We start from the raw sequence: 20,883 nt of genomic DNA on the forward strand, positions 1-20,883 counted from the left end.
CTGTCCTTCAGGGATGTCCCAGGGGTGCTGTAGTGCTGCAAGGCTTTGCTCTAAAGCCCTCAGGCTCTGTGCTGTGATCCATCTGTAGTTCTTGCCAAAGGCTCCAAACAGCATCCCTACTTCATGGACCCCTTAGGCACCATTGGATTTGTGGGGCAGAGGGCCTAAGTAGCAGAGCATTATACAGTAGCCTTTACTTGTGGCAGAACTTTCTTTTGTGGTTAACCCCACTGTAAACTGGCAGCTCTGAGGGTCACTTGGTAAATGGGTTAGAGTGGCACTCAAATGAGGAATATGATGAATATGTTACCTTCAAAATCCAAAGAAACCCATGGACTTTATGCCTCTCTTGGTGTAGTAGGAGCCCAGATTCAGCAACTAATCCTTCATCCAAGAAGAGGTATGTCCACATGCCCCACACTACTGGTCCCCTGGAAATTTCATTGACATAGAATGTTATTGAATTATTCTTGGATTTATTCTCCACCCTCTGACATGAAAATGTCTTATCAATAAGTCTACAGTACCTGCTATGAGGCTTCTTGCTCACTAGATCTAGTCAGCAGTGTCATCATTAGAATGGTCCACTGTGATATTTTGTGGAAGGGAAAAGAGATCAAGATTCCCGCGAATTAAATTGTGCCATTAGGGCTGAAGAGTTGGAGTGCCCTTGAGGTAAGACAGTGAGGGTGCTCTGCTGGCCTTTCAGCTGAAAGCAAACTTCTTCTGGTGGGCCTTATGGACAGAGATGGCGATAAAGGCATCTGTCAGGAGTCACACACCAGGTACTGGGGTATGTGTGAATTTATTCAAGCAGTGGCACCACATCTGGAACAGCAGCTGCAGTTGAAGTCACCACCTAGTTAGGCTTTAGTAATCTGTTGTTTTGGGGCTATGGGAATCACCACTTCTGCATCTTTCAGATCCTTGATGGTGACACTAATCTCTGCATTTTTTTTTTCCTTCAGGGATGTGGCATGATTTTTGGTTTACTATTTTCCTCGTTAGAGGCAATTCTGGGGGCTTCATTTGGCATTGCCTACTGTCATAACCCTTACCACACAGATCAGGAGACCAGAGTAGGGATTCTTTTAGCTGTGAAGTATATCTAATCCCTTATGCATCCCAGCACGAGGGATATTACCATAGACTGGGTTTGGAGACCCACTGTGACACATGTGATACTTGAGCTCACACTCCATTGACTGACCTCCATAAGCCCTTGCTTTGAATGGTGGGCCGCAGCCATCTTTTGGGTCTCCTGGAATTAGTGTCAGTTCAGAGCCAGTGTCTAGTAGTCCCTGAAAAGTCTGATGACTTCCTTTCTCACCCCAGTGCAGTTGTAGCATCCACATTCATTTGTTAGTCATTGACTGTCTGATAACATTTATGAGATTTTCTTGAGTTGTCGTTTGTCTTTTTTTGTTAAGCCTTTGTGAATTTATGCCAAATTCTTTGAGGTCTCAGAATATGTCTGAAATTCTCTCGGTCTCCCATGGATCACTGCTCTAGTACTTTCACACTGGAATTGTTCAATAAAGATTCATTGTTGAGTGAATAAACGTTATTTGTTGTGTCATTAGAAATACCTTGATAAGAAAGAGCTTAATTTGAAAAGAAATATAATGGCTTGTCCTATAAAATTGTCAGTGTGGATGGTTTTGATTGCTTGTGCCTTTAGTGTGTAAATTACATGTATTAGGCTAATGTATGTGTTAATAATGCTTTAATATGTATAAGCATATTTAGTTTGAATTTAATGCAGTGTCTGGACTTTGGATATGTGGATTTGAGATATTGCATGTTAACCAGATTACGTTGGAATGCCACTTGACTTTTCTGGGCCAGAACTTAGTAACATAAATAAATAAAATTCTTAACCTTAGTTCTAAATCTCTATCGTGTAGCAGGATGTATCTCTGTCTACAGTGGGAAAATGATTAAAATAGCTTGAAAACTGATGTACAAAAATGGTATTGGAGCTGGACTGAGAAAGAATGGTAATCCTCTGGTCCTTGACAAGTTTTAGCCCAGGGTCCTTGTCACTTGTCAGCCAGATGCTGTGAGGTGTTCCCATTGTTCACTTAGTGTGGGCATGACCTGCTGGCAGCTATAGTTATTGTAGGATGGTACAAAAAGAGGGCAGAGCTGACAAATTAAAATGGTAGCTAAATTTATATTGTCAATTTTATTGTTAAAATTGGAAAAAAGGGTAAAAAATGGACAGAAAAAAAGGAGATATCTATTTGTATTCACTTTCTTTGTATCTTGTTAAAAACTTAGCAGAAAACTGTATGTTGGTAAATTGAACACCAATAAAAATAAATTTATTATTAAAAAAGCTTAGAAAAATATGAAACTCTTCAGTTCCATAAATTGAAAAAGTGATATAAATGCTTAGAGGGTTTTCCTTTCGGGGTGATGGATATGTTTTGGAATGAGGTGGAGGTAGTGGTAGCACAATATTGTGGATACACTAAATGCATTGAATTTTTACTTTAAGATGGTGATTTTATGTAATGTGAATTTAAAGTTAAAACTAAACAGGAATAAATCTTCGGAAGGCAGGAGATGATGGAGTGAAGTAGTAGCCTTAAATAAAGTCAGGAAATAATTCTTCGGTGTTTGAGGTATCCCCCCACTGGGTACCAATTTTGCTAAGCTGTCCATACTCACTTATGAAACAGAGACACCAGTTCATAACATGATTGTCCAATTGACATTTAGCTTGTTAAAAGGTAACTGCAATGAACCTGACTAGTTTTTTCAAGGTATGGGTGTTTTATTTTGATTTTCTCACAGAAGTAGACAATATGCTATTAGTGGATATCATGAAGGGACAATACAAAGTCCATCTTTATTTTATCCATTTTCAAGTCCTACAGAAGGTTAAAAAAAATCTGACTTCTACATTATAAGCAATAAAACTTTAAGAAAAATTAGTATCACATCTCCTTTTGTATAGGTATTAAATCAAAAGTCCTTAAGAAAGTTTAATATACCATTATTAATCATTACTAGTAGTTTCTGATTAATTGGTCTTAATTGTCATTTGTTACAATATGCATCACTATAGTTACTGGATATTAATGGAGGTTTTTTTTTTAAGTTTTTTTTAAATTTATTTGTTTATGATAGTCACAGAGAGAGAGAGAGAGAGGCAGAGGGAGAAGCAGAGGCAGAGGGAGAAGCAGGCTCCATGCCCCGGGAGCCCGATGTGGGATTCGATCCCGGGTCTCCAGGATCGCGCCCTGGGCCAAAGGCAGGCGCCAAACCGCTGCGCCACCCAGGGATCCCTTAATGGAGGTTTATAGTATTAAAAATAAAACACAATCTAAGTGTTCAAAGTAAGAAATTTGCTTAATTAAATTTTGGTAGATCCTAACAGTGGAGTGCTTTTTTGGCCATTATAGATGATGATCTAGGAGAATATTTGTTGATATAAAAGTTTTGGGGTGCTTGTATAATATTTCTACAATGGACATCTATTGCTTTTTATTTTTTCTATTTTTTTCTATTGTTTTTTATAAGAAAAATGTATTAAGGTAAAAAGCTTCACAACTCATTGCTAAAGTTGTTTATTTTTTGTTTTTCTTTTAATAGAATCTGTTCTAATTCTGAGGTTCATGTAGTGCTTGCTATTCAAAAACAAACTTGTAGTCTTTCTCTAAGGCTTCTTTCTTTGTGGAATTTTTTTATTATATAACTCACTTTTTGGCAATTGGATTAATAAGTCTTCAATTCCACCGAAATACTGACTTTAACTTAGATTTCTCATTTTGGAAATTATTGAAAATGGCTAAACTCTGATTAATTTTGTGTTTTAAATTCATGAAGCTTTTGGTCTGTGTGATAAAAAGTGATAGATAATTTGCTTTATAGTATTGTATGTCGGATTTTGGAATGTTTTGTGACTCCAGCAGATGGAGCTAGAAGTTAATGCATCTTATGGGGATCTGGCAATATAGTTTGGTTTGGTTTTAAACTAAATATTCTAGAATTAGTAAAAAATCTTTGTTTAAGTACAGATACATCTTTGGGGGATAGTCAGAGGACATCTTTCAAAAAGGTTGTTACTAATTTCGACAAACTATAAGGTTTTTGAATTTTTTGTGTTATATTGAAGGATGTAATCTTAGTCTTTTGAAGAAGTGAAATTTGATTAATATTTCTTTTAATTTTATAAGTTAGTATATAGTCATATATAATACATTATATTATGTATATTATCCATAATTTAAAATTCAGAAAGTTTCATCAAAATTATAGAATAATTCTTTTTTTTAAATAAATTAATTTTTATTGGTGTTCAGTTTACCAACATACAGAATAACACCCAGTGCTCATCCTGTCAAGTGTCCCCCTCAGTGCCCGTCACCCATTCACCCCCACCCCCCGCCCTCCTCCCCCTCCACCACCCCTAGTTCATTTCCCAGAGTTAGAAGTCTTTATGTTCTGTCTCCCTTTCTGATATTAGAATAATTCTTAATGGATATTTGTGTACGTATGTCTGATGTACGTTTGTAAAATGCTGGAGACTAAGTCCTACAAAGTTGCCAAGAGTATAATTACTACTTAGGAATTCCTATTCTGGTAAATAAACTTAATTTTTAGATTATTTAGACTTTGAACAAAAGCTGGTTATTTATATAGATGATTATCTTGTCAAGACCATCAACTCTCAAATTTTTTGTTAAGTGAATATTTCTTGGAAAAATAAATATAGTAGAGGTTCTGTATCACATTAGGTCCCTTTCTACAGTTGTGATTGTCAAAACCATTAACAGTAATGTTGAGTCTCCTGGAAAGGAGTAGTTGGGAGGGGAAACAATTTAAAACTATATGTGTGTGTGTGTGTATATGTGTATGTATATATATACATATATATATGTAGGTGTTATATGTACCTACATATATATAACATAAACACACATATTACATACATATAAAGTTCACTGTGTAAAAGTATAAGTAAGCATCTAATTCCATGTCACACTAAATGAATTGGTATTCAGAATCTTTGTGATCATACTCTTCATTTTCTTGTTCTGTGGACATTGCTGCTTGTTCATATCTGTTGATACAGATTTCTTTATTTAGCTTTTCATAACTATCTTCATTTTAAATGTGTAGGTTACTTAGTAGATACCTTTTCTGATTTGTGGGCTTTTGTCCAAGGCAGATTTTTTTAAAAAAGATTTTATTTATTTATTCATGAGAGGCACAGAGAGAGAGAGAGAGAGAGGCAGAGACACAGGCAGAGGAAGAAGCAGGCTCCATGCAGGAGCCTTATGTGGGACTTGATTCCGGGTCTCCAGGGTCATGCCCTGGACTGAAGGCGGCGCTAAATCACTGGGCCACCAGGGCTTCCCCAGATTTTTATTTCTTTTGATTTTCAGAAAAAAATTTGTAACTTTCCTTGCATAAAAGGGACATATATGATTAGAAGGATGAATTCTGGAAGTATGTATATTTATGGCACAATAACAATTAAAAAGTCCCCTCTGTGGTATGAATGATACATATTTCAAAACTAATAAAGTTTTCCCCCCATTATAAAAGTATAGTGGATTCTAAGCATTCAGGGGTTTATATTCATGGTTGCAACTACTTGGGAGCAAGCTTTGAGCTCCCTGCTAAGTGGGAATCTGTGATTTGGCTAAAGTTGGGATTTTAACTCTGTAGTCAGTGAGGTTGGTAAATAGAGTAAATGGTGTGGCTGATGGGAAGCCCAGCTAGTATCTGCATCTCAGTTTAGCTGGATCACCACTGGAACACCTCTGCCCTTAGGCATTTTGTTAGGCGGTTACCTAACAGGGATTTGGAGCATTTTGAGTTTCACAATGAGATTTAAATATGTTTTATTAGGAGATCCCTGGGTGGCTCAGCGGTTGTTTAGTGCCTGCCTTCAGCCCAGGGCGTAATCCTGGAGTCCCTCGATTGGGTCTGCATCGGGCTCCTTTCGTGGAGCCTGCTTCTCCCTCTGCCTGTATCTCTACCTCTCTCTCTGTGTGTGTGTCTCTCATGAATAAATAGATAAAATCTTAAAAAAATATATGTTTCATTATTTTTAAGGGTCTTTAGTTGTTCCTATAGAAAACTTACAATATGTCGAAAAGTAAGAATAAAATTTTAGTATATTCACATTGTTAGTAATTTGATGTATTTCTTTGTAGGTTATTTTATTTTTTGGTCATTGTAGTTTTCATATATTTTTAATGTGTGTATACAGGTTTTTGTTTTGTAAACTTTTTTGGGGTGTAATTAATAAGACTAATTCTTTGGGAAAGGGTTGAGAGCTAATTTTAGCTGTAATTCACATTACTTTCTTGTCTTTATCTGGTCAAATCGTTGGTCCGCATTAGAATTTTTCAGTTGTTTGGAGCATTTGCATTATGTTAGATGGCTGGTGGGAGGCACTAACATTTGTTTAGTATTTGGTATGTCATTTCTCTTCTATTCTTTATGAGAGCTTGATGAGTTAAGTTATAGCTTATTTTATACACGAGGAAGCAGAATTGAAGTTCCTTTTCTAGCTCACATGTAGTTGATCAATGCAAACTTAGGCTAGTCAGACATAAAATGTCACTCAGACATCTGTCATCAGGACTGGGAAGGCCTTTAAAGTCATGAATAGTGTGAATGCCTCGTTTTGTTAGAGGACATTATAGCACACAAAGTACATACGGTACATTCAGTGTTTTATTGAAGTTGGATTGGTTAAAACCTTTCCATACTTGGTGTTTTTTTTTTTTTTAAGATTTTATTTATTTATTCATGAGAGACACACAGAGAGAGGCAGAGACACAGGCAGAGGGAGAAGCAGGCTCCATGCAGGGAGCCTGACGTGGGGCTTGATCCCGGGTCTCCAGGATCATGCCCTGCGCTGAAGGCGGCGCTAAACCGCTGAGCCCCCGGGCTGCCCCATACTTGGTGTTTTAAGAAGGCTTCGGATCTGTCTTAGTTTATATGTCCTTACATATAAACACATGTAGAAGTGCTTAATTCTGTTTATAGTGTCCTACAAACTGATCAGAAACTCAACTAATTTTGTTTTACACAGATGGATAGAATTAATAAGCTGTCATATTCTCAGTTTAAACATTTCCTTTAGTAAAATCTTATTAAACTGATTGCTTTTTTTCAGCAGATAATATTGACAAAATTCAAAATATACCTTTTTCATCTAGAATGTTAAGTGTAAGTAAGATCCATACAGTAATACACAAAGAGCACAAGATCTTGGATCTAATCCCTTGTCTATCATTTGTAAGTTATGGAATTTGTGTGCATTTATTTAACTTCTTTTTTAAAAAAAGTTTGGTTTCTGAGTGAATTGAACAAGGGATCTCAAAGTTCTTTTCTGCTCCAAAATTCTGTTTTTATTCTTGGTGCATTAAAATAAAAGTAAACTTTTGCTTATTTTGAACAAATCTTAATTTCAGAATCCTACAAATGTATGTCTGCCCTGCTTTAAGTATTTTGTTAAAATAAAGAGATCTTTATTTAGACCATTAGAAACAGGAAGAAAGGTCCTTTTAATTTAAAGCAATTCTTTGCGGGGCAGCCCCAGTGGCTCAGCGGTTTAGCACCACCTTCAGTCCAGGGTGTGATCCTGGAGACCCAGGATGGAGTCCCACGTCGGGCTCCCTACATGGAGCCTGCTTCTCCCTTTGCCTGCATCTCTGCCTCTCTCTCTCTCTCTCTCTCTCTCTCTCTCTCTCTCTTTGTGTCTCTCATGAATAAATAAAATAAAATCTTAAAAATAAATAAAGCAATTCTTTGGGAAGATTTAAAACTCGTACATTTTTTTCTAGATGTTTTTCTTTTTTTCTTTCAGGGTGTAAATTGAAAGTAGCAGGTATTGAATAGTGTAATAGGAGCTTAACAAAGTGAGGCTTTGCAAGGATTTCATAATTATGTTTAATATATTTTTAGGACACTTTTTAAAAAGATTTTATTTATTTGAGAGAGAGAGAGAGAGCACACCAAGCAGGGAAGAAGGGCAGAAGGAGAGGGAGAAGCAGAAGAGACTCCCTACTGAGCAGGGAGCTGGACAGGGGGCTTGATGCTAGGACCCTGGGATCATGACCTGAGCTGAAGGTAGAAGCTTAACTAACTGAACCACCCACATACCCCTAGGACACTATCATTTGATTAGAATGCACTTTCTAAATGTATCATAGACTGTAATGGGAGGGTATAGAAATGGGAGAAAAAAGAATAAGCCTGATGGTTTTGTGAAGTATCCTAGAGGCCCACTGTAGAATGTGTACTGGAGCAGTTATATTTTAGGAATTTAGGGCAAGAGAGTAAAGAGAATGGATATTTTACAATAGGGAACAATTTCTTCTAGTAAGAGAAATCAAAGACGTAGGAGTTGAGGTTTAGGCTTTATTTTGTTGTTGAGTTGTGTGTTGAAACAATTTAAGAAAGGGGCAAGGACACCAATAAGGATTTGGGGGACACCTGGGTGGCTCAGTGGTTGAGTGTCTGCCTTCGACTCAGAGTGTGATCCCACGGTCCTGGGATTGAGTCTCGCATCAGGCTCCCTCCAGGGAGCCTGCTTCTTCCTCTGCCTGTGTCTCTGCCTCTCTCTCTGTGTGTCTCATGAATAAATAAATAAAATCTTTAAAAAAAATATCTGGGAAGTCAACTTCAAACAGTGGGTAACTACAGGTTAAAAACAGTTTTAGGGATCCCTGGGTGGCGCAGCGGTTTGGCGCCTGCCTTTGGCCCGGGGCGTGATCCTGGAGACCCGGGATCGAATCCCACATCAGGCTCCCGGTGCATGGAGCCTGCTTCTCCCTCTGCCTGTGTCTCTGCCTCTCTCTCTCTCTCTCTCTCTCTCTCTCTCTCTCTCTGTGACTATCATAAAAAAAAAACAGTTTTAAAGATTAACAAATCCATGAGTACAGGGAGGAAAGAATGAGTGCTCTGCTATGGTGTTTTATGCCAAGAGCAGTCCCTGTATTGTTGTTTTATCAAAAACAAAGGCTCAGATATGAAGTAAGAAAAATTAAGAAAATCAGTATTCAAGTGTTGGTAGAGGAACACTTTATTTATTTATTTATTTAATTTATTTTTAAAGATTTTATTTATTCATGAGAGACACACACGGAGAGGCAGAGACAGGCAGAGAGAGAGAAGCAGGCTCCATGCAGGGAGCCCGATGTGGGACTTGATCCCAGGACTCCAGAACCACTCCCTGGGTTGAAGGCAGGTGCTAAACCGCTGAGCCACCCAGGTGTCCCAGTAGAGGAACACTTTAAAAGCTACATGTAGTCTGGTCAGGATGAAGTAAGAGAGACTGTATATTATCCTCTCACCTAAAACAACTATGTTTTCATGAAAACATAGGCACTGAAGAATAGCAGTTCAGGTTATATGAGTCCTGCAACAGCTTGAGGGTGCTGCCGGGAGGATGGGGGTACAGGCTATAGTTGAGGGGGCCAGGTGGCTGGAGGTTCTGGGCAGAGTGCTAGACAGGAGAGAATTGCACAGAGAAACATCTTGTTTTACAGCTGGATAGAATTAATGGGCTATCATAATCTCAGTTTAAACATTTCTCTTAGTAGGATCCTATTGAACTGATGTTCTTTTTTTGGGGGAATAAAAAGCTGAAATGAAGGGTTTCATGAGGTTGTGTTCTTATTGGAGGCTCTGGGGAAGAATTTGCTTCCAGGCTTATTTTATTGGTTGAATTTGGTTCTTTGTGGTTGTAAGACTGAAGCCCTCCGTTTCCTTGCAGGTGCTGGTCTATGCCCTAGAGGCTGCCCACCTCTTATGTTTTTCATGTGACCCCCCCACCCCCAGCAAGAGTGGGTTGAGTTCCTCCCTGATTTACCCTTCCAGTGCTTCTCCCTGACTTCAACTGGAGAAAGTTCTCTGCTTTTAAAGGTTCATTGGGTAGGTTGTACCCACCTGGTTAATCTTAGATATCTGTCTTCCTATATTAAGGTCCATAACCTTATTAGTTATATCTGGGGTCTTTTTGGCATTAATACGGGGTTGAACAGTGGTCCTCTTTTTCACCCAACCCTCTCCATTCGGGTCCATCTAGAACCTCAGAATGTGGCTTTAATTTGGGAATAATATTTTTGTGGATGTAATTAGTTAAGATAAGGTCACACTGGATTAGGATGGGCCCTAATTTATACTGGTGTCCTTATAAGAGGATAAAACAGAGTCACAGACACATCTGAAGAAGGCTATGTGAAGACAAAGGTATAGATTGGAGAGATGCATCTATAAGACCAGACATGCAGCTATTAAAAGAGACAAGGAAGGATTCTTCCCTAGAGCCTTCAGAAGAGATATGACTCTACTAATACCTTGATTTTGGATTTATAGCCCCCAGAACTGTGAAGGAACAAATTTTTGTTGTTGGAAGCCATCTAGTTTGTGGTATGTTGTTACAGCAGCCCTAGAACACTAATAGACCATGTAACACTTTCACAGATTCCAGGGATTAAGATATGGACATCTTTAGGGGTACACTCTGCCTACCTTGAGTCTGCAGCTGAGTACAAAGGAAAGAAAAACCCATAATGAGAAGAAAAATAAGTTAAAACTGGCTTTGAATTGACACAAATTCAGAATTGATAAACAAGAATATTTTCATGAAGTTGCATTCCTTATTGGAGGCCCTGAGGAAGAATTTGCTTCCAGACTCATTCAGGTTATTGGCTGAATTTTGTGGTAAAATATAAAAGGTTTTATTATATAAGTCTTTTAAAAAGATATTGGCTGCTTAAAAAAATAGTAACAATGTACTGTGATTTTATAACATACACAGGTAAAATGCATGACAACAATGCTCAGAGGCAGAAGGAAAGATAGAAATAGACTATTGGAAGGTTTTTATGCTGTACTTGAAGTATTTCAAGTGATAACTTGAAAGCAGATTGTGATGAATTAAGGTGTATGTGATAAACCTGCAAATAACACTAAAGTAGCTCAACAAGGAGATATAATCAGTAAGCACTATAAGAAAAATTTTTAAATGGAATCATAAAAAATAGTTAATCCAGAGGAGCACAGAAAAAAGAAGAAAAAGGGCAGATAAATGGGACAAATAGAAAACAAAGAGCAAATCAATAGACTTACACCTGACCATACCAGTAAACACTGGTGATCTAAACATTCCAAGTAAAAGACAGGGATTAGGGGCTCCTGCCTGGCTCAGTCAGAAGAGCATGCAACTCTTGATCTTAGGGTTATGAGTTGGAGCCCCACATTGGGTGTAGAGATGACTTAAAAGTAAACTTTTAAAAAGGACAGAGATTATCAGATTGAATGAAAAGAAAAGACTCAAGTATATGCTGCCTATAGTAAATCCATTTTAAATATAAAGACACAAATAGGTTTAGAGCAATAGAAGAAAAAAGGCATAACATGCTGATTCTAATTAAAAGAAAACTGGAAAAGGTATATATTATTATTAGGAAAGGTGTGGATTTTGCCAGGCATAAATAATGAAGGACTTAATTCATCAAAATATATGATATGTTCTTTAATGACAGTGAAATTAAATGGGAAATCACTAACAGAAACATAGTTAGAAAATTCCTCAGTTAGGGGCACCTGGGTGGCTCAGTGGTTGAGCATCTGCCTTTGGCTCAGGTTGTGGGGTCCCAGGATCGGGGCCTGCATCAGGCTCCCCCCGGGGAGCCTACTTCTTCCTCTGCCTGTGTCTCTGCCTCTCTCTGTCTCTCATGAATAAATAAGTAAAATCTAAAAAAAAGAAAATTCCTCAATTATTTGGTAACTAAATAGTAGGTCAAAGAAGAAATGAAAAGGGAAATTTGAAAATACTTTGAATTAAATGAAAACAAAAATAAAAGATTTGAAAATTTATAGCACTAAAATGCATGTTTTAGAATATAAAAAAGGTCTCAAATCAGTGCCCACAGTTATATAACATACACAGGTAAGATGCATGACAACCAGGGAGAAGACAGCAAATGAATACCAAATTAAGAAGATTGGAAATAAAAAAAGATAGGAGAATCAGTGAAATAGAAAACAGAAAAAATACAGAGAAAATGAGATGAATAAAACTGATAAAGGTGCAGCCAGGTTGATTAGCAAAAAAAAGAAGAGACAGCAATTACTAATACCAGGAATGAAAGAGATGACATCATTATGGATTTTACAGGTATTAAAAGGATAATTAGTGCACATTGTGAACATCTTTAGGCCAATATCACACTTTAGAGAAATGGAAAAAATTGAAAGGCAAAAACTACTAAAGTCTCTCAGATATTGTAGAAATGCTACAAACAAAACTGTAGGCCAAGAAGACTTGACTGTCAGTTCTACTAAATATTTAAGGAAGAAGCAATACCAATTCTACACAGGCTCTTTCAGAAAATTGGAAATGAAGGAATAATTCCTAATTCACGGTGCCCAGCATTACCCTGATTCCAGAACTAGACAGACATTACATGAAAAGAAAATTACAGGGGATCCCTGGGTGGCGCAGCGGTTTGGCGCCTGCCTTGGGCCCAGGGCGCCATCCTGGAGACCTGGGATCGAATCCCACGTCGGGCTCCCAGGTGCATGGAGCCTGCTTCTCCCTCTGCCTGTGTCTCTGCCCCTCTCTCTCTCTCTCTCTCTCTCTCTCTCTCTGACTATCATAAATAATAATAATAATAATAAAGACCATTTAAAAAAAGAAAATTACAGACCAATATCCTTTATGGACATATTTGCATGAATTCTAAACAGAATTTAGAAAATCAAATATAACTATGCAAAAAAGAATAATACAGTATGACTTTTGAAAAATCAGTGAATGTAATTTCAGTATTCAAACACTAAAAAAGGAAAGTCACCACAATACATGCAGAAAAAGCAGAAGAAAAATTGAATATTCATTCTTGATAAAATCTCTTTGCACAGTACGCATGAAAGGGAATTTCTTCATCCTAATAAAAAGCATATATAAAAACCCTACAGGTAACATTGTGCCTAACAGTGACAGACTGAATGCTTTTTATCTATGAATAGAAACAGGGCAAGGATGTCCCCTCTCATCACTTCTATTCAACTTTATTGTGGTGATTTTTAGAAAGTACAGGACATTGAGGTTGGAAAGGAAAAAGAGAAACTGTCTCTATTAACAGATGATATGGTTGTCTATATAGATATTGTGATGGGACCTATTATTAAAAAGCTATTAGAAACAAATGAATTTGTAGGGTTGCAAGATACATATTAAATATACAAAAATCAATTGCCTTTCTCTAAACTAGCAACAAATAATTGGACATTGATTAAAAAAATGCCACTTGTATACAGTAGCATTAGAAATATGCTTAGGATGCTTAGGGATGTGTGAGACTATACACTATAAACATAAAACAGTGCTGACAAAAATAAAAGAATGCCACAATAAATGGAGAGATACACTGTGTTGATGGATTAGAAGACAATGTTAAGATGTCAGTTCTCCCCAGATTGGTCTGTTGATTCAGTGCAATCTCATTCAAAATCCTAGCAGGCCTCTTTTTTTTTTTTTGGATAGAAATTGAAAAGCTGACCTGAAATTCAGATTGGAATTCAAAGGACTTAGAATAGCCAAAACAACTTTGAAAGAGAACAAAATTGGAAAACTTACTACCCAACTTGAGGATTGTTTTAAGGCATAGTAGTCAAGATGGTGTGGTATCTGCCTAAAGATAAATAGATCAACTTGATAGATTAGAGATCCCGGAATATATCTACATATATATTGTCAATTTACTTTCAGTGAAGGTGCAAAGGCAGTTTGGTGGAAAAAGGGTGTTCTCTTCTACAAATGGTGTTGGAGCAATTGGATAATCAAAGGGAGAATATGAACTTCAGTCCATACCTGGCACCATATACAAAAGGTGACCCAAGGAGGTCATAGATGTAAATATAAAGCTTAAAATGTAATCCTTATAGAAGGAAACATAGGAGAAAGTCTTAGTGTTACTGGGCTAGACCATAATTTCTTGGGTAAGATGTCTAAAGCATGATCTATAAAAGAAAAAATTGATAAATCTGACTTTGTCAAAATTAAGAAATTTTGTTCTTTGAAAGATACTTATTAAAAGGATGAAAAGACAACCTACAGATGGAGAGAAAACATCTGCAAATTATATATTTAATAGAGCACTTGTATTCAGAGTATATAATAAGTAATCTAATGACACTGGGCAACAGACTTGAAGAGACTCTTCACCAAAGAAAATATAAATGGGTGGCAGATAAGTTCATGAAGATGTTCATGTCATTCTTTATTAATCAGGGAAATGTAAATTAAGACAGTAAGGAAATGCCACTGTACACCTGTTAGAATGACTGAAACTGATAAGACTGTTCATCCCATATTTATGGTGAAGACAGAGGGTTTTGTATTTTGTTTGTTTCTCTAACTCCTGTCTTGGAACAGCATCTTCTAAATAAGGGGGATGAAAGCACATCAGTTGCCTGTTTTCCAAAGCACTGAATGATAATTGCATATGATAGATTGAATTTATGCTTAACATGATTTTATCTTTAACTCTTGATTTTATAAATATTATAAGCATTATTTTGAAAATTGTCTTTAAATTTGCATGTTTTACCTCTAAAAGTTGTAAGATGTTTGGCCAAATATAATCCCAAAGACAAACTTAAAGTCTTCTTTATCTAAATCTATTTTTATTATCATCCTAGTAGCTTTTTATTGTGATTTTATAAGAGTACAGAATGTGCCAGAAAGGGAAAAGGTGATATGAACTTGCCTGCCTCTCTTACATTTTCTTTCCAACTTAGAATCGCTTACTGAAACTTCTTTGATACAGTGGTTTTTAAAAATCCCAGGAATTAACTCTGCCCCTGGCAGGCTCTGCAACCTTACCTAAGTTATATAACCAACCTCTGCCTCTGTCTTGTGGTGGGATTACTATGAGGCATTTGTATAACATTGGTAAGTCACTCAGAATAGTACTTGGCACAGAAGGACTCGATAAATGCTAATTGTTATCTTTAGTGTTTTTATTAGGCTTAAATGATATTATGCATGTAAAATGTCTAGTAGAATATCTGGCATTAAGTGCTCAATAAATGCTAGTGACTAATTTAAATATTCAGGTGCCATATGTCTAAAGAGACTGTGTTTTTGGATCTCTGCATTTGTCATATCTTTGGTGAATTTGTTTTAGAACATGAGGAAAAATATTTCTAGTTTCTATATTGGCATTTCCTAATAGGTACAACTTACAAAGTTACAGAAATTTGGATGTGTAATTATTTTCTCATTTCTAAGTTTAGGTGATTTGTTAGGTCACTCTCTTGAAGTTTATGTTTTTATTATGAAAAAGTCTAGATCTTTAAAAAAAAGTATAGATCTTTGACTAATATTATAATTTAGTATAGTAATTTCTTTTGACATGGCCTGTCTCTGATCTTTCTTCTGTTTTTGTTACCTCTTTATAGGTTTGTGGAATCTTGCTTCTCTCTTTTCCAACCTTTGTTTATTTGTGTTGATGCCCTTTGCCTTTTTCTTTCTGGAATCTGAAGGTTTTGCTGGCCTGAAAAAGGTAAGTGAATCAAATTTTGGAATTAAATTTGTTGAATTAAGAAGTCCATGTAAAAAAAAAAAAGTCCGTGTCATTCATGTTGAGCTACTAAAAGCAGGCTTGAACAACCACTTGACTGGAGTATAAAAAGTTTAATTAGTAATAACAACATCTTATTAATATTAATCGTGTTAATAATATTAATAAAATTGCATATTGAATGATTTTGTGTGTCCACAGTGCAGAAATCATCTTCTGGCTTTTGAATGTTTTTATAGTACATACAAACTTGGTGGAATATTTGTAGAGAATAAAGCTGATAAAATAGCTGTTTTTCCTTTCTTAGGGTCTCTCATTTAGTTTAAAGCAGGACATGAACTTCTCAAAATCTTAAAACATATCTTGATGTAAAAGTTATTTTACATCCAGTATTTTGGAGAGTGGCATTTATAAAATCAGATGTCCTCCTTTAGATAGTCACGTTCTCAAGATACTGTGAGTTACTGATCTTAGTAAATATGGCACGTTAGAAGTGAGCAAAATAGGAGACTTTGCAAGAGCATCTTAAACAATCAGTCCATATTGTATCAGTGGCAGTAGCTTCATCTGTCTTTGAATATAACATTTTAAAGTGAAATGAATGATATTTAATGATGTTTTTGTTTTTAGTTTGTGGAGGTCTTTGCTATAAACATTTGGAAAATAATACAAAGATTTAAGTAGTTAATACTTTTTGGCAAAATGAGTTCTTGGTGTTACAGTTTATTTATAGACACATCTTTTTATTTTTATTTTTTTAAAAATATTTTATTTATTTATTCATAAGAGACACACACACACACAGAGAGGCAGAGACACACAGGCAGAGTGAGAAGCAGGCTCCATGCAGGGAGCCCAATGCAGGACTCAATGATCCCGGGACTCGATCCTGGGACTCCAGGATCACGCCCTGGGCCGAAGGGAGGCGCTAAACCGCTGAGCCATCCAGGGATCCCCTCATTACACCTTTTTAGTTGTTAGTTCTATTTGTATTGTGATATATGAAGTGAAAGGATGCCTTTGTATCTTATTCTTGAATAATACTGTAATGCCAATTCAGTAAGTTTGGCAAGGGAAGCTGTAAACTGTGAATTTTTATTACTTTTTATTTCATATAACTTTTTATAGGTACTTAGGAATGAAATTTTTCAGTCTCACATTTTGACAGGTCTTCTAATTTTAAACCTTAAGTACAGCATTTTTTAGATCTGTGCATTGAAGTATGCCAGGAAAGAGTCACTGAGAGGTGATAAAGTGTTGTTTTAGTGGATGCACCTTTTTACTTTCTAGATACTATTCCATACTTGAATAGTTTGAACTTGAAAATTCAGAGTTGATTTCACATATAGTAAATGTACTGAGATCAGAATGGATCATTGTGTTTGGCAGACAAATCTGACATTGAGAAAACTGGCTTTGATGTATTGGAATTGTTTTTTTTTTATCATGATGTATTTAAATTATTTAGGTCATCTGTATAGTGTGAAAGAATTTTGTAGTTTCAGTTTAGAAACCTCTTTTGAGTGTTTATGAATTCTTGAAAAAAGTATAGGAGTTTTGCTCAAAGGGATTCAGTGCAAACTTTCCTTTTATAAGGAGAAAACTGAGGTCCAGATATATTAAATGTTATTAAGTTGTCTACGGACCACATATGTACAATTCCAGAACTGGTACTAAAACCCAGGGTCACTTTTAGCCTTCCCAAAGTGGTTGTGTTCTTCACATGTCAGCACTGTGGAGAGTTTATTGAGGCTGACCAAGTGGATGAAGTGGTCAAGGACAAATGGGGCTGGAGCAGGAAGGAGGACTCTATGGCCTCCTGGCAGAGGAAAGAAGCAAAGGAGACTGCTGAGCAGGCCCTGTCAGAAGGCAAGGGAACAAAAGGAGTGTGATCTTCTGGAAGACAGTTTCTAGAACAATGGAACGTAAAATATTATGTTAAAGAGGGCTAGAAAGAATGAACATTAAGAAGTGAGAGCATTGGAGACACTTGAGAAAGCAATTTTTTGTATAATTTTAGAGCCAAAGCTTTTGATGGATATTCATTTAACAGAGTTTTACTAAGTACCTACTAGGAACTAAGTATTCTACTATAGGGCCTTTCTGGGGACAAAATTGAAAAGTCAGGACTCCTGCCTTCAAGGGATAGACAGAGGAAGAAAGAAGAGGTGCAGTCGAATAGGACACAGTATGATGAACTTTTATACAGCCAGCTGTGATGGGAGACACTGAAAGGAGGAGATCTTGATTCGCCCAGGAGATTGGAGAGGGCTTTGTAGGAGGAGTCTGCCTGCACTTGAGCTGAGACTTGAGGGATGAGCAGGCTTTTGCTGGAGTGTGGAATTCCAAGCTTGAGCAAAGGTATAGATTCTGACTGGATTGAGGGAATGGCTGACACATAGCTATAGAATAGAGAATTAGTTGAGGGATCAGGGTACATGAAAGCTTGTTGGGGTCACATCCTGGAGGCCTCAAATGCTCTGCAAGTCAGTTTGGATTTTGTGATATATAACAGGGAGTTGACAAAGGATTTTCGAAAAAGATTTTTACGTATACTGATTTATTTAAGTATAGAGATAAATATACATGTCAGAGTGTAAACATATGTGAAACACTGTTTTGTAGAGATATCAGCATACTGAATCAATCATGCACGTAGTCCTGTTAAACAGTGTGGCAACATGTCACTAACATTGCTGTGTTGATGTTTGCTTTAAATATGCATATTGTTCTTTCATCCTATCTCAATCTCATGTGTAATCTTACCAAGTACAAAAACAATTGATAAAGCTCAGGGTTAAGTGTATTTTCATATTTGGTAGTATACGTGTCGCTAATTTATACTTTTTATAATTTATAAAATTCTAGTTATTAGTTATTATTAGTTTATTAGTTAAACAGGTTATTTTTAAAAACAGTGTGTGTTGTAGACTTGTCTCCAAATTGTTTTCTTCCGTTGTTATGAACTAACCAACTAGAAGAGGGAATTGGCTACACTTAACTGGAGCAGAATTACCAACTATCTCTAGAATAAAAACAAACAGACAGAAACCCCAGTGACCTGTCACTGTTCTCTTGTTCCCCCTTGTAGACTAAAGTCCAAGGGGAGAAGCAGCTTGAGGAAGGACACAAGAAGGTAACTGAAGACATGTCACACCTACACCTGTATAGTAGTCTTTTTTCTTAGTTTTTTACTTCTAGTCTCTTTATACACATTTATTTTATTATTTTTTTAATAAATTTATTTTTATTGGTGTTCAATTTGTTAACATACAGAATAACACCCAGTGCTCATCCCGTCAAGTGCCCACCTCAGTGCCCGCCACCCAGTCACCCCCACCCCCCACCTACCTCCCTTTCCACCACCCCTAGTTCGTTTCCCAGAGTTAAGAGTCTTTCATGTTCTGTCTCCCTTTCTGATATTTCCCACTCATTTTTCTCCTTTCCCCTTTATTCCCTTTCACTATTCTTTATATTCCCCAAATGAATGAGACCATATAATGTTTGTCCTTCTCCGATTGACTTCTTTATACACATTTAAAAGAATATTCTTTTCTAAGCACATCTTTGACTATGTTAGTCTCCTCAGAATCCCTCAACATCACCAGCTCCATTCCGTGATCTCACAGGGACTGATGTGTTGGAGGACTGTAGGGTACAATGGATATAGCCAGTCCAGGTGATTTCCAAACTCAATAAAGGATGGAAATTTCTAGGAGGGCAAGGAGACAGAGCTCAAGATGGTTGATTGCCATTTGTCTGACTTGTGTGGTTGGACAATGATTGGGAGTTGTAGGAACCAAATGAAAGAACTTGGTCTTTAAAGCTATTTAGAGGAGGCAAGGGAGATGGGGCTGTAGCCTGGAGGCAGAAGAGGCAGAATGATTCTGCTCTTTGTGCACTGAGGAGAAGGGGCCTGTGGCAGAGAGATGGTCAATGAGGGTGCTAGGGTAAGAAAATTTGCCTTAGAGTCTCATGGGCTAGGCTAGTTTTTTCATCTGGACCTCAGGTTCTTTTTCTGTAAAATGGTATAGTAATGATCGTTACCTTACTGTATTATTTAAAGGATTAAATGAGAGATTATTTTTGTAAAACACATGGCCCAGGAGATGTTAACTATTAGAACCATAATTCTAGAGCTTAAGGCATTTCACTAATAAATGTTCTATGGGATTGTCAGAAAGCAACTGAACACGGCACAGTCAGTTCTTAATTATTCACATATTATCTTCAGCAATTTTAAGGTTACAAATTACTTTTCCCATTTTGAAATGGTATGGATTAAAGCAAAATCAAACCTGCTTGAAGATAAGGTGCATTCTAGACTCTATTAGAATTGTTTATTTTTTAAAAAAGATTTTATTTATTTATTCATGAGAGACACAGAGGCAGCGACATAGGCTGAGGGAGAAGCAAGCTCCCTGCGGGGAGCCTGATGCGGGACTTGATCCCAGGACCCTGGGATCATGACCTGAGCCGAAGGCTGATGCTCAACCACTGAGCCACCCAAGTGCCCCATAGAATTGTTTAGAAAGCTTTGAAATTAAGGTAATTGTGATGTATTTTAAATACTCAATTTTTCAGTTTTAAAATCAATTACATGAAAGTTCTAAGGGTTATTAGTATTGCATGGTTAAGTCTTAAATGGGTCAAGTATACGTTTAAGCCTTTCATTGTTACGCCTTTCTCTAATATAAGATCTTAGGAGTTGACTTGGGCAGGTTTTGCATAACATTTGTTAAGATCTACAGTACTGTACACAGTGTTGTAGACTGTATCCCAGACTTTAACTGCTGCCTCATTGAGCCAAATGTATCACAGACAGTCATTGCTGACATGCTTAAAACAACTGGCTAGCAAGGATTTCCTTTGTGTATATCCTTTAAAGCTCTTTGCTCATTGGTTACATTAGACACATCTAGTTCTGAAGGGATATTGAAGAGGGCTTAGAAAACCCTTCTAATTGGTAGATTCAGCACAATGATTTGAGTAATGACAAACTTGAAATATGGTTAAGTTAAATTTCTTTTTTATTCCTTTGGCCACCCTCCTGGTGCTGTTTTACTATGTCTAAGTCTGGTGGAGTCCCTAAGTGGCATATGGCTCCACCATACTCCCATTGATTCCCCTGGGCAATCGATTTTAAAACAGCCCCTTGCATATTGTGCCGAGACGCGGAAATTGGCCACTAGCCATGGGCGGATGCAGAGCTTGAATTGAAAATCAAATTAAGCAGAATTCTCTACTTAGTTTTTAATTAAACCACTATGTTAATTCAAACAGGACATTTTAGGCCTGGGGGGTTGACCAT

General features: G+C 36.9%; 1 protein-coding gene across 8 annotated transcripts in view; it reads left to right on the forward strand.

Annotated features, from left to right (window-relative positions):
- LMBR1 (limb development membrane protein 1) overlaps window positions 1-20,883 on the forward strand; it is a 151,273-nt gene that overhangs the window by 42,691 nt on the left and 87,699 nt on the right. For 7 of the 8 annotated variants that reach the window (XM_055334955.1, XM_055334954.1, XM_055334958.1 and 4 more), the window contains one exon: window positions 15,451-15,554. In XM_055334955.1, the coding sequence (XP_055190930.1) occupies window positions 15,451-15,554 (104 nt within the window). Of the gene's footprint in view, window positions 1-9,751; window positions 9,910-15,450; window positions 15,555-20,883 lie in introns of all 8 variants that reach the window. The other variant, XM_055334960.1, reaches the window with a different exon arrangement.

The sequence above is a fragment of the Nyctereutes procyonoides genome, unplaced genomic scaffold, assembly GCF_905146905.1.
Source record: "Nyctereutes procyonoides isolate TBG_1078 unplaced genomic scaffold, NYPRO_anot_genome, whole genome shotgun sequence".
NCBI classification, from domain to species: Eukaryota; Metazoa; Chordata; class Mammalia; order Carnivora; family Canidae; genus Nyctereutes; species Nyctereutes procyonoides.